This window comes from Plecotus auritus (assembly GCF_963455305.1).
Source record: "Plecotus auritus genome assembly, chromosome: 3".
Lineage (NCBI taxonomy): Eukaryota > Metazoa > Chordata > Mammalia > Chiroptera > Vespertilionidae > Plecotus > Plecotus auritus.
This window is the reverse complement of record NC_137772.1, coordinates 9558458-9572139: the sequence shown is the minus strand read 5'-3', so window position 1 is coordinate 9572139 and position 13682 is coordinate 9558458. Positions and strand designations below refer to the sequence as shown.

Here is a 13682-nt window from a genome sequence, read left to right as displayed (position 1 = left end):
ATAATAGATGAAGGTGGCTACGCTAAACAACAGATTTCAATGTAGACAAAATAGCCTTCTTGTGGGAAAACATGCCATCTAGGACATTTATAGCTAGAGAGGAAGCAATTCCTGGCTTCAAAGAACAGACTGACTCTCTTGTAAGGGGCTAATGCAGCTGGTGAATAAGTTGAAGCCAATGCTCATGTACCACTCCAACAATCCTAGGGCTATTAAGAATCATGCTTAATCTACTCTGCCTGTGCTGTATAAATGGAACAAAGCCAGGATGAACAGCACATCTGTTTACAATGTGATTTACTGACTATTTTAAGCCTATTGTTGAGACTGTTCAGATAAAAATAAAGGTTCCTTTCAAAATATTACTGCTCATTGACAGTGCACCTGGTTACTCACCCAAGAGCACTGATGGAGATGGGTAAGATTAAAGTTGTTTTCATGCCTGCTAGAACAACATCCATTCTGGATCAAGGAGTAATTTCGACTTTCAAGTCCTTCTATTTAAGAAATACATTTTGTAAGGCTGTAGCTGCCACAGTGATGCCTCTGATGGATCTGGGCAGAGTAAATAAAACACCTTCTGGAAAGGATTCACCACTCCAGATGCCATCAAGAAGATTTGTGATTCTTGGGAAGAGGTCAAAATACTAGTATCAACATTAATAGGAGTTTGGAAGAAGTGGAATCCAACCCTCATGGATGACTTTCAGGGGTTCAAGACTTCAGTGAGTCAGTAACTACAGATGTGGTGGAAGGAGAATTAGCAGTGGAGTCTGAATTGCAGTGAATGAATTGCTGCAATCCTATATAATAAAACCCTAATATGCAAATCGACCGAACGGCGGAACAAACAGTCGCTATGACACACACTGACCACCAGGGAGCAGACACTCAATGCAGGAGCTGCCTCCTAGTGGTCAGTGCACTCCCATGGGGGAGTGCCGCTCAGCCAGAAGCCGGGCTCACTGTTGGTGAGCACAGTGGCAGTGGCGGGAGCCTCTCCTGCCTCCGCTGCAGGTGGGCAGTAAGGAGCAAGGGGTCCCGGACTGTGAGGGCCCTGGCCTGTGAGAGGGATGTCTGCCTGAGGGGTCTCGGACTTCAAGAGGGCACAGGCTGGGCTGAGGGGGACCCCCCCCCCCACAATCCCGCCATGGAGAGTAGCTACAGCGTTTGGACAGGTTCAAGCCTGGGACTAATGAGAGGGCAAAGCCACGTGTAAGTCTCAGCACAATTATAGCCAAAGGCTATAGTTGTAAGCTTGACCTTATGGTCAGAACCTGTAGCCCGACGTGGCTGAGTGATATGGGCTTTTTCCCGTGACAATCTCAGGAATGTAATGTGCCTCTTTTTAAATTTTTGCCTGTATATCTGCTAATATCTCACTGGCCAAAGCAAATCATTTGACCCAACCAGGAATTAAATAAGAGAAAAGGCCAACATGTGGAGTTTTTATTATTTTTTTTTTTTAATCCTCATCCAAGGATATGTTTTTACTAACTTGAAAGAGAGAGACACACATTAATATAAGATAGAAACATCAATCTGTTGCCTCCCTTACACATCCAACCAGGAAATGAACTGCAACCTAGGTATGTACCCTGACCAGAAATGGAACCCCCAACATTTTGGTGTACTGAACAATGCTCCAACGGACTGACCTGCACAGCCAGAACCAACCGTGGAGGCAGTGTACAACTATATATAAAGCTTTTATATACCACCTAAAAGAAGTTAGTGTCTCTGATTTGTCATTTATTTATTATAGGAAGGAGAACATACTTTGGGGAAGTAAAAATTAGTATTAGAGAATTAACTGGAGTCTAGAACAAGGGTTTGCACAGATTAGGCCCTTAATATTTTTGATGAATAAATCTGATATTCTTCTATGATAATAAATCTAGAATAATTGGGTAGACAAAAAAGTTATAACAATAATATCCTATATTTGAATGGAACTTTAACTTTTGGAAATCATTTTTACAACATGTTCCTCACTACAACTCTATGAGAGAGAGAAGTATTATAATCCCATTTTGCGTGTGAGGAAACTGAGGAACAGAGAGGTTAAATGATTTGCCCCAAATCACAGCTAGTTGGTAGTAGGACCTAAATGAAAAGATTCTCGCCCTGACCAGTGTGGCTCCGTGGAAAGAGCGTCGGCCTGCGGACTGAAAGGTCCCAGGTTCGATTCTGGTCAAAGGCATGGACCTTGGTTGTGGGCACATCCCCAGTGGGAAGTGTGCAGAAGGCAGCTGATCAATGTCTCTCTCTCATCGATGTTTCTTTTTTTTTTTTTTTTTTTTTTAAATATATTTTATTGGTTTTTTTACAGAGAGGAAGGAAGAGGGGTAGATAGTCAGAAACATCGATGAGAGAGAAACATCGATCAGCTGCCTCCTGCACACCCCCCACTGGGGATGTGCCCGCAACCAAGTTACATGCCCTCGACCGGAATCGAACCCGGGACCTTTCAGTCCGCAGGCCGACGCTCTATCCACTGAGCCAAACCGGTTTTGGCTCATCGATGTTTCTAACTCTCTATCCCTCTCCCTTCCTCTCTGTAAAAAATCAATAAAATATATATTTTTTAAAAAGATTCTCCTTCACTGTGCTATCTTTCAAATACAACAGTTAAAACTAACATAATGTCAAAGGACAACACAAACTGCTTTTTACATTATACAAATCATAACCTTACAAAACCACTACAATAGTAGTGGCATTCACATGGCTTTTAAATAGTCTGTAAACTTCTGGAAGGTAATATGTGACTCTGTTCATTCTTCAATTCAGTCCAAAAATATTACCCAACTGCTTTGTTAGAAAATAGTATAAAATATGGTCTATGTCCTTGAAGAGTTCACACTCTACTTGGGATGGAGGGAGGAAGACAGAGGGGAAAAGCATAAAGCAATGTAATACATACTATAATAAAGGCATAACAAAGTTCTATGGAGACAAGAAGAGAAGCTACTAATTCTGCTTGGTGGAAGTTAAGGAAATTCAATTATTACCTGGTCTGTGAATCTAAGTCTTTTAGCTTTCTCAATTTCCTCTATTTATTATAGCATTTAGATATTTTGAACTACCCCTTTAGATACTAAAAAAGAAAAAAAAGGAACTTAACAATTAATTCAAAATTGTTTTATAAGCTTTAACCCAGTAAAGATTTCATCCTTCAAAACTTGATTCCTAAATTTAAAAAAACAACTTTCCATTGGTGTACATTTACTAATAACATCAAGAAAGCTTAGTATAGATGAAAAAACTTCCGGGTAATATTAATAGCTCTCTATAGAAATAGCCAAGGCTATATTGTTTCAAGAGGTTTATCAATAAGTAAGAAACCATTTTAAAAAGGGTTTGGGGGATATTATTCACATCTTTTCTGATGAACGAGTCCAGATTCAGTGAATTTGGGGAAGAGCCTTTTTACACCTATGCGTTGATAACCTTATATGACCAGAACTATGAAGCGGCACAAAGAAATAAAATCTCTGTCCTGACAGAGCTTATTTACAATCTAGTTCACACATTTATTGGTTTGTTCATTCAATATAGAAAACCGAGGAAGTGCTTTCTGCAGGGAAAGGAAACCAGAGAAAAGGCAAAACTTTACAAATTTATAGCCCAGAAAAAGAACCAGAATTATAGTTTGAGATGTAATAATCTCTTACTTTTTATTTTTATCAGGGTATAATATACACAGAATTTACTATTTTAATCATTTTTAAACATACAGTTCAGTGGCATTAAGTATATTCACATGGTTGCACAACCATCACCACTAGTCATCTCCAGAACATTTTCATCATCCCATACAGAAACAATGCCCATTAAACACTAATTCTCTATTCCCCATGACTTGCCTATTTTGGGTACCACATATAAGTGGAATCATATAATATTTGCCCCTTTGTGTATACCTTCTTTCACATAATGACTTCAAGGTTCATCCATCTTGTAGCGTATATAATTCCATTCCTTTCAAGGCCGAATAAAATTCCATTGTTTGTATATGCCACATTTTGTTCCCCATTCCTTTGTTGAAGGACATTTGGGTTTTTTCCATCTTTGGGCTATTGAAAATACTGCTGCTATGAACATGGTTGTACAAATATCTGTGTGAGACTCTGCTTTCAATTCTTTAGGGTTTAAAAATCAGAAGTGAAATTGCTGGGTGATATGGTAATTCTATGTTCAATATTTTGAGCAGCTGCCTGTTCTAGACAGCATCCATACCATTTTACATTCCCATCAACAATGAACACGAGTTCCAATCTCTTTACATCTTTGCCAAGCCTTGTTAATTTGTTTTTTATTTTCATACTGGGGCCCAGTGCATGAATTCATGTACCTTAAAAGGAACTGTGGGCTGCAAGGCTGCGAAAGGCACAGGGGTGGGTCTCGGCCCATCCTCCGTGCCCCTGCCCAGCCCTTCCTGCTGTGGCCCCTGGTCCCATCTGCTGGCAGCCCCACTCCAGCCGCTGCTGCCGCTCCCATGCACTGACGGCACGGAGCCATTGGGGCCGACACCAGCAGCAGGTGCAAGTGGGGCGCCATCAGCGGGTGTGAGCGGCGGCTGCTGTCTGCTTGCCTCTCAGGAGCAATGGGAGGTGAAGCCCTCAGGGCGATCAGGGCCAGTAGCCACTGCTCCCACCTGCTGATGGCGCCGAGTGATCAGGACCAGCACCAGGCACGGGCAGCAGGTGCGAGTGGCAGCTCCGGTGCCAGCTGCAGGTGCGAGAGGGGCCAGCACTGGCAGTGGGTGCGAGCGGGGCCGGCGCCGGGCTGGACTGCGGCACATGGGAGCGAAGACTTTTCAATAACCAATAGAGACTCACCCCTATGACAGCGACCAGCGCCCCGCCTTGGTCTAGCGCCCCCGCTCACCTGCTCCACCATCCCACCGCGGCCAATGCCCACCATGTTCCACACACTCCCCCTGGTAGTCAGTGCATGTCATAGCAACTGGTTCAGTTGTTCTAACATTCGGTCTATTTGCATATAAGCCTTTATTATATAGGATATTATATAGGACTAGAGGCCCGGTGCACGAAATTCGTGCACGGGGGGGGGGGGTTTGTCCCTCAGCTCAGCCTGCACCCTCTCCAATCTGGGACCCCTTGAGGGATGTCCGACTGCCCGTTAGTTGGACATCCCTCTCACAATCCAGGACTGCTGGCTCCCAACTGCTCACCTGCCTGCCTTCCTGATTGCCCCTAACCGCTTCTGCCTGCCAGCCCGATCACCCCCTAACCACTCCCCTGCCAGCCTGATTGATGCCTAACTGCTCCCCTGCCAGCCTGATTGATGCCTAACTGCCCTCCCCTGAAGGCCTGGTCATCCCTAACTGTCCTCCCCTACAGGCCTGGTCACACCTAACTGCCCTCCTCTGCAGGCCTGGTTCCCCCCCAACTGCCCTTCCCTGCAGGCCTGGTCCCCCCGAACTGCTCTCCCCTGCAGGCCTGGATCCCCCCCAAGTGCCCTTCCCTGCAGGCCCGGTCGCCCCCAACTTCCCTCCTCTGCCAGCCTGGTCACCCCTAACTGTCCTCCCCTGCAAGCTTGATCGCCCCCAACTACCCTCCCTTGCAGGCCTGGTCCCTCCCAACTGCCCTCCCCTGATGGCGGCCATCTTGTGTGTTGGAGTGATGGTCAATTTGCATATTACTCTTATTAGATAGGATTAGCCATATTAATGTGTGTGAAGTGGTAACTTAATGGTTTTAATTTGCATTTCTCTAATGATTAGTGATGTTGAGCATATTTTCTTGTGCTTATTGGCCATCTGTATATCGTCTTTAGAGAAATGTCTATTCAACTCCTTTGTATAATAAACTTTGACCACAGTTAAGACAACTATCCCTGGGAAACGGTGACAGCACAGCTTTATCAAGCAGAATTAAGTGAAATCCTTCCTCTTAGCCTACAAAAAGGACAAAGAAATGATTCTCTGTACTTGTTGGTAGTTACAACCAAGTACAAAATGCACTGTGAAGAATGAAACTAGAGCCAATCCCTTAGTGAGAGTCCCTAGGATATGACTAACCCTTTAGTTCCTTTCTTTGCGCTTTCATGTAAAAAAATATTTATTGAGTACCTGCTGTTTTAGTTTCCTATTCCTGCTATAACAAACTACTACAAACCTAGTGGTTTAAAACAACAAATTTATTCTCTTACGGTTCTGGAGGTTAAAAGTCTAAAATTAAGGTCTTGGCCTGGTTTTCCTTTTGGAGGCTTCAGGAGAGAATCTTTTCTTCCCCTTTGTCAGTTTCCATAGGTGCCTGCTTTCTTTGGTTCACGGCCCCTTACATCTCCAATCTCTTGCTGCTTCTTTTCTTTAATTAAAAAAAAATTGTTTTAATTTATTCCAGTTTTGAGATGTAATTGACATATAACATTATACAAGCTTAGGGTGTACAACATAATGATATATGTGTCTATTACAAAATGGTCACCATAATAAAAATCTAGTTAAAATCCACCACCTCGCGTAATTAGAAATTTTTTCCCCTTATGATGAGAACTTTTAAGTTTCCATTAGCAACTTTCAAATATACAACATATTTGTATACCATGTTATTATAGTCACCATGCTGTACTTGCCTCTTACTCCTATTGGCCAGGTCTCCTATTACTGACTTTGATTACTTTCTCTTTTTTTTAATGTATTTTATTTATTGATTTTTTTACAGAGCGGAAGGGAGAGGGATAGAGAGTTAGAAACATCGATGAGAGAGAAACATCGATCAGCTGCCTCCTGCACACCCCCCACTGGGGATGTGCCCGCAACCAATGTACATGCCCTTGACCGGAATCGAACCTGGGACCCTTCAGTCCGCAGGCCGACGCTCTATCCACTGGGCAAAACCAGTCAGGGCTGATTACTTTCTTATAAGGACCCTAGTGATTGCATTTTGGCCACTTGTCTAATCATTTTCCCATCTCAACACCCTCAACCACATAGCAAAGCCCCTTTCACCATGTAAAGTAGCATGTTCACAGGTTCTGGGGATTAGGAGGTGGACATCTCTGGGGCCATTATTCTACCACACCTACTCTGTGCCTGTGAATTCAAAATGGAAAAATAATGGCATTCAATGTATTCTACAGAGATCATTTTTCTCTCCGATTGAACTGCCCACCTTGTTTACTAGTAAGAGGGGCTTCTAATGTGTTACTAGCCCCTGCACCAGAGAATTCGTGGTCGGACTGCAATTTGCTGATATAAACAATCCCAAAGACACAGCCGCCCCATCTTTATTATTACTGTTGCTGTTTTGATTAGGAATTACAAAAAAAGGAAAGCAGCTTTTCCTATGAAATTAGTTACCACAACAACTAGGCTCACCAGCATTGCCGTTCACAGCGGGGGCAGTAACGGTTGGATCTGGACGACTCTCTGGAGAATGATGACTTCCGCCACGTGTTCCTTCCCATTCCAGAGCGGCGGGCGGGACCCGTGGAGCCTCTCTAGGCCGCCGGGCCTCCGCGGTCTGTGACGCCCGCCGCTCGGCCCCGCCCCGTCCCGCTCCACTGGCGGCTCCGCCCCTCCCTCCGCTCGCCCCGCCCCCGGAAGCCGAGCGCGCCGCTGGGAGCTGCGCGGAGGGGCTGCTTAGCGCGCCGGCGCGTGCGCACGAGCTCGGAACGTCACGGGCGGCGCGTGAGGCGGCCTCCGGCCAGAGCACCCAGGTGAGCGGCACGCGAGCGACCCCTTCTTCCCGCGCCCGTCAGCCTCCTCTCCGTTGCGGATCCGTTTCCCTTCCGGAGCCGGGGCAGCGGCGAGCACTCGGTGTCGGTGTAAGGAAGCGCGCGGGAGGGTAGGAGGCGCTCGGGCGGCCCCTCGGGCGGCGGGCGTAACCACAGCATTGGCGGCCGAGCCGCGCGTCTGTGGGGCTGCCTGCACCCTCAGCCGCGGTGGGCACGGCCCGTCCGCACTCCACGTTCGGGGTGGCGTGGGAGTCGGGGTCAGCCCTAGAGCCGGACTCAGGTCACCAGCGCCCACCTCTGCGGACTTGAACCTGAACCCTGAGGCGTGAGGCTGTCCGTTATCTTCGGCACCTCGCGGGGTCGGCGGGAGTGCTGAACGGAGCCTCAGTTCCTGAACACAGATGTTTACTTGTTTTCTTTGGGCCTGGATTTTCGTGTATCCAATCGGTTACCTTTGGACCATATTATATATCTGACTACAGAAACCTAATGTCACAGTAACAAAATGACAGTTTGAAAAATGCCAGATTCTGATGTGTGTTTTCCTGATGAATCTTGAAAGCATTAGTATTTCACTGCAGATGGTAGGAGCTATACTGATGGTGAGTGTCCCAGCCAGCTCTCCGCAGATAACCTGTTTTCATTGAGCACCACGCAAGGGTTATTAAGGTCCGATGAACTATCGTTTAGTTTTTACCCTTTCCCAAAATGTTGTAAAGAGAATCGTTGCTAATTTTCAGTCCATACCATATTTTTATTATTTTTTAATATAAGTTGAAATCTCATTTTGAAGTAAATATTATCTAAAGGATTGCTTAGTGGATGGGATTGTTGGATAATTTTCCCGTAAATTAAGCTAAATCCTGAGTGCTTAAATCCTTAAGATAACGGTATTGTTGGATAATATCAACCCAAATTTAAACCTGAAGATTCCCAGGCACTGGGCTATGCACCTCCCGTCATGAACTGTGACCACGTAGGGAGGCAGATGCTTAAAACTATTGGTGACTGCATGAACCGTGTAAATGAAGATAAGGGGGTGGTATGGTAGGGGGAGGAGTGGAGGGAAAGAGGATTGTGGGAAACTAGCTCAGGGAAAAGAGGTAACTTTTCTGCTTACATATCAAAGAGCAGGACTACTGCACAATCATTTTTAAAATATATTTTTATTGATTTCAGAAAGGAAGGGAGAAGTAGAGAAACATCAATGATGAGAGAGAATCATTGATTGGCTGCCTCTTGCACCCCCCCTCATCACCCCACTGGAGATCCAGCGGCAACCTGGGCATGTGCCCTTGACGGGAATCAAACACTTCAGTCCACAGGCGGATGCTCTATCCACTGAGCCAAACCAGCCAGGGCCCACTGCACAATCTTAAATTTCCTGACTCCAAACTCCTTCACTGGTTAAACAGTCTTTGCATCATATTTGTCAGATCCTACTTTAGGTACTAGGTATATAAAGATGAGCTAGCTATCAGGAGTTCCCAGTCTGGTAAGGAGACAGAAAGGCAGGGAATTGTTAGCTATGAAAAACAGGGATTTCAAAGAAGTGTTTAATCATTGACTTTGGGATTTAGACCTAGTTCATATAATCATGGGGTTGGGAAGTAGCATATGCTCCTAATGCATGAATTCCCTACAGCATCACACTATTCACTCATTGCTCCTAATCTTAGAAAGTAGCCCAGTCCATTTTTGAGCAGTCCTAACGTTAAATCCAAACGGCTTTCTTATGCACTCCATCTGTTGATGCAAGTTCTACCTCTGGAACTACAAGTAACAGCTCTAAAATCTTTTTTCATATAAGTTCTAAGTATCTGAATACATTCTTTCCTTTGTCATTATTTTTCCTAGATATGGGCCTGTTCTGTAAACCCTAAATCATGATTTACATTTTAGACTCTTCACCACAGCACTCAGAACCAACTGTTTCAATGGAGAAGCTAAGGGGTGTGCTATGAAACCATTTGCTTTTAAAATTGAAGAAACTTACAAAATAATTTTTAATTTCAAAGGTGTTCTTTAACCATATAACAAAGTGAGAAAGGAAAAAACAGCCACACTCTTTTATTTCAGCCCTTGACTTTTTGTAATACAGGGTGAATTATCTTACAAAAAAAATAGTAACGTATTTTTCAGATCATTGGCACAACTTGGAATTGTTCCTATAATCCCATTATAATTTTGCTGGGTTATTTTTTGGTGGGTTTTTTTGGGTCATGTTTCTCTTGGTATGTTACCCAAACTTCTCAGTTTGGAAAAACTTAAATTACTATGTAAAAATAAAAAATATTTCAAAATTACTCTATAGTCTGATGGTTACATTTTTCTTCTTTTCAGATATATATTTGCCATTATGGATCGTTTCAGAGATATATCAGAAGATGAAGTGGACCATTCTTTCTTTGACAGTGACTTTGAAGAAGCAAAGAAAAGTGAAAGTAACTCAGCTTTTGACAAGCAAAATGATTGCCCTAAAGAGAGAATAGACAAAGATACAGTAAATGTAAACTTGAAATTTGGAATGCAGAGAAAAGAAAATGATCTTGCTGAGAAAGGAAATGAAAGAAAAGAGAAAATTCCTTCAGAAGAACACCCCGTAGAAAATAATACACAAACCAGAAATTCTTTATCATTGACCACTTCTTCAAGATCAGAAAAATTGTGTGATGCTACAACAGGACATAAAATACACTTGACCATTCCAAATAGAATTCCCAAAATGGTAAAAGAAGGTGAAAATGATTATTATACAGATGGAGAGGAAAGCAGTGATGATGGGAAAAAACATTATGTCAGGTCCAAGTCAGCTAAACCATCTAGTAACATCAAAAAAGGCTTAAGTAAAAAGTATTCCAAAAGTAGTTCCTCTTCCTCTTTGTCCTCCTCATCTTCAAGTTCAGGTGCAGATTGTTCAGCTGCAGAGTCTGATAATTGTACACCTGATTCATCTCCATCATTAAAGAAACATCTCTCTGGTGTAACCCACTTGTCACCAAAACAGAAATATAAACCAGGAATAAAATCCGCAGGAACACAGCCTACAAGTAGTAAATCAAAAGTCTGTGACTACAATGAGGAATCTGAAGATACTGTGACAGATGTCACTCCTTTGTCGACCCCAGACATCAGCCCTGTTCAGTCTTTTGAACTGGGCACATCAAACGATCAGAAAGTAAAAGTTAAAAGGCAAGAAAACGTGAGTCAAGAAGTATATGGAAATGTTGAGGATTTGAAAAACAATTTGAAATCAGCCAAAAAAGGGAAAGAAAAACATGGAGTAGATCTCACCTCAAAGTCTTCAGTGTTAGATTCCAATTTAGACCGCAGACATAAACAAAAAGCCATACATGACACAATGGACCTGAATCATCTCTTGAAAGGTAATTTCTCTTTTTCAAAACTACATATTGAATTTAATCATTAAACTTAAAGGTATATTGAGCTTAAGTATTAAATGCTATGAATTTGCATTGATTTTTCTAGTAGATTTGTTTGTGATAATTGATATTATCATAACTTTATTAAATATTCCATTTTTCCACAAAAATAAGTTTTTATTTTCCCACATATAACTAAACTGCCAGCATGCAAGATGGAGATGTGTACATGGCTATGCCTTTTCTGCATTGATTTCTCAGTACACTTTATCACTTTCAACTACTACTATATGGGTTTTTCTAGGCCTATTTGTTCTTACCAGATTTCTTCACAGCCTTTTCCACTTCCTTGGAAGATAAATTCACTTAACGTAAGTAAGACGATAGTGATAATGCTTAACACATTTAATAATTATGAGCATGAAATGGGATCCTGTCAGAACAGCTGAGATAGGAACAGGGCATACTCTACATCTCAATTTAAACATTTTCACTGACTAAGTACAAAGATACATTAAAACAGTTTGTTGATTCAGATAGGGATTTTTAAGTAAAAAATTTTGCAAGCCGTTACAGCAAACATTGGGTGAGAGTTTAGATAGTGAGGGATGCCTGTAGTTGACAGTGTTAATGTTATTTATTGGTTTAAAATAACTTTTGTTAACAAGTTTAATAAGTTTGTAAATTTGAACTATGAAATAATAAGCATGTGAAACAAAGGTTAATAAAAGAATATAAAATCAGGCATCATCCCAATTATAGGCCATGAAATAGGAAACAGTGTTGAATTTGGGTACTTACGTAGTTAGGTGAAGACAATTCTGGAAGTGGAATAAAAATTTTAGGCTTCTGGGTGTCATTTACTTGACCCTAGACCAGCAGTAACTATTCTGTGCCCCAGTCTTTTCATTTGTAAGATGAGGTGTTGATATAGGTTGCTAAAGCCTATTCTAAATTGAGATTTCTGGGGTACTGTGAAAAATATTAGAAGGGAAGCCGTAGATGATTTGGCTCAGTGGATAGAGTGTCGGCCCTAGCATCAGCCTGCGACTGAAGGGTTGAGGCTTTGATTCCAGTTAAGGGCATATACCTCGGTTGCAGGCTCAATCCCTGGCCCTGGTTGGGGCGTGTGTGGGTGGCAACGAATTGATCATATTGATGTTTCTCTCTCTGTCTCTCCCTTCCATTTTCTAAAAATATCCTTGGGTGAGGATTAACAACAAAATCAAACAAACACAAGCAAACATATATATATATATATATGTATATACACTGAGTGGCCAGATTATTATGATCTCTGAACGCATAATAATCTGGCCACTCATTGTATATCCTATATAATAAAAGGGTAATATGCAAATTGTCCCCTCAACCAGGAGTTCAACCAGCAGGCAGGCCCGCCAACCGCCCATGTCCCCTCCCCCTTGGCCAGGCTGGCTGGACCCCACCCATGCACGAATTCATTCACCAGGCCTGCGGCCAGATTATTATGCGTTCAGAGATCATAATAACCTGGCCACTCTGTGTGTGTGTGTGTATGTGTGTGTATATATATGTATATATACTGTGTATATATATTAAAAGGGAAGTTCGATGTAGACTAACATTATTAGACATCTAACATTAAAGTAAACCTTGAAAAAATTTATTAGAATTTCTGAGTATTTAGCCTCTTTTAAGACAATTGGGTGGCTGATTTGGGAGACTTCCCACCCCTGCCCCAAGCCTGCCTTTGCTATGTACATAGCAAAAAAGGGTATGGTTGTAATTAGTTTTTTGACCTTGAGATGTAAATCCCTTAATAGGCAGAAAGAGCATTAAAAGGTAGAGTAGTAGCGTATGCAGAAGTTTAGGCATTGGGTTATGGCATGAATCACATATTTAAAGAACAGTGAAGAAGTTGGCATAACTAGATTAGAAGGTATGTTTCAAATACTTGGTATATAGGTAAAATTAGGTCAGTTTAGGAAGAATCTGTAGGGTCAAATAGAGACAATTTAGAAATGCTCCACAAATTTTACTGCATAGATTCTATGTGAAATAATTAGGTATATTATTAGACGATGTATCCTGAGAAGAAAAATTATTGTAAGAGAAAGAAATGTGATTAAGGAAGCATTGAACAAAGAAACTGGTTAAACTTACTGCTAAACTGATAACAACATAAGAAGGAATGAAGCAAACTGCCTTATTTAAGGGGAAGATATGGACCCTGTTGTACTCCATAAGGAAGAGGATGCCTATACAGTAGTCCCCTCTCCTCAGGGAATACATTCCAAGACACCATGTAGATGCCTGAAACGGGATTGTACTGAACCCTATACATACTATAATATTTCCCTGTATGTACATACCTATGATAAAGTTTAATATGTAAATTAGGCATAGTATTAGATTAACAACAACAATAATAGAACACATACATTTATAAAAAGTAATGTGAATGGCTTGAGGATCATTATTAAGTAAAATAAGGGTTACTTGAACACAAGCACAGCACCACTGCCACAGTTGATCTGATAACCCAGACAGCTAATAAGTGACTAAGGGTGGGTGGTGGATACAGCATGGATATGCTGGACAAAGGGG

The 13682-nt window shown here is 42.2% G+C and overlaps 2 protein-coding genes across 4 annotated transcripts in view; one reads left to right on the top strand and one right to left on the bottom strand.

Annotated features, from left to right (window-relative positions):
- Nucleotides 1–7520, bottom strand: part of SNX25 (sorting nexin 25) — a 112749-nt gene extending 105229 nt beyond the window's left edge. Inside the window, exons 1-2 of the mRNA XM_080661551.1 lie at nt 7352–7520; nt 6181–6338 (exon numbers count right to left, since the gene is read on the bottom strand). The gene's annotated coding sequence lies outside the window, so the exon portion shown is untranslated. The remainder of the gene's footprint in view (nt 1–6180; nt 6339–7351) is intronic.
- A 67-nt stretch (nt 7521–7587) lies between these two features.
- Nucleotides 7588–13682, top strand: part of CFAP97 (cilia and flagella associated protein 97) — a 28690-nt gene continuing 22595 nt past the window's right edge. The window contains exons 1-2 of one of the 3 annotated variants that reach the window (XM_080661552.1): nt 7588–7692; nt 10054–11096. In XM_080661552.1, coding sequence (XP_080517678.1) covers nt 10070–11096 — 1027 coding nt within the window. In that variant the 5' untranslated portion in view covers nt 7588–7692; nt 10054–10069. Of the gene's footprint in view, nt 8313–10053; nt 11097–13682 lie in introns of all 3 variants that reach the window. The other 2 variants (XM_080661553.1, XM_080661554.1) reach the window with 2 other exon arrangements.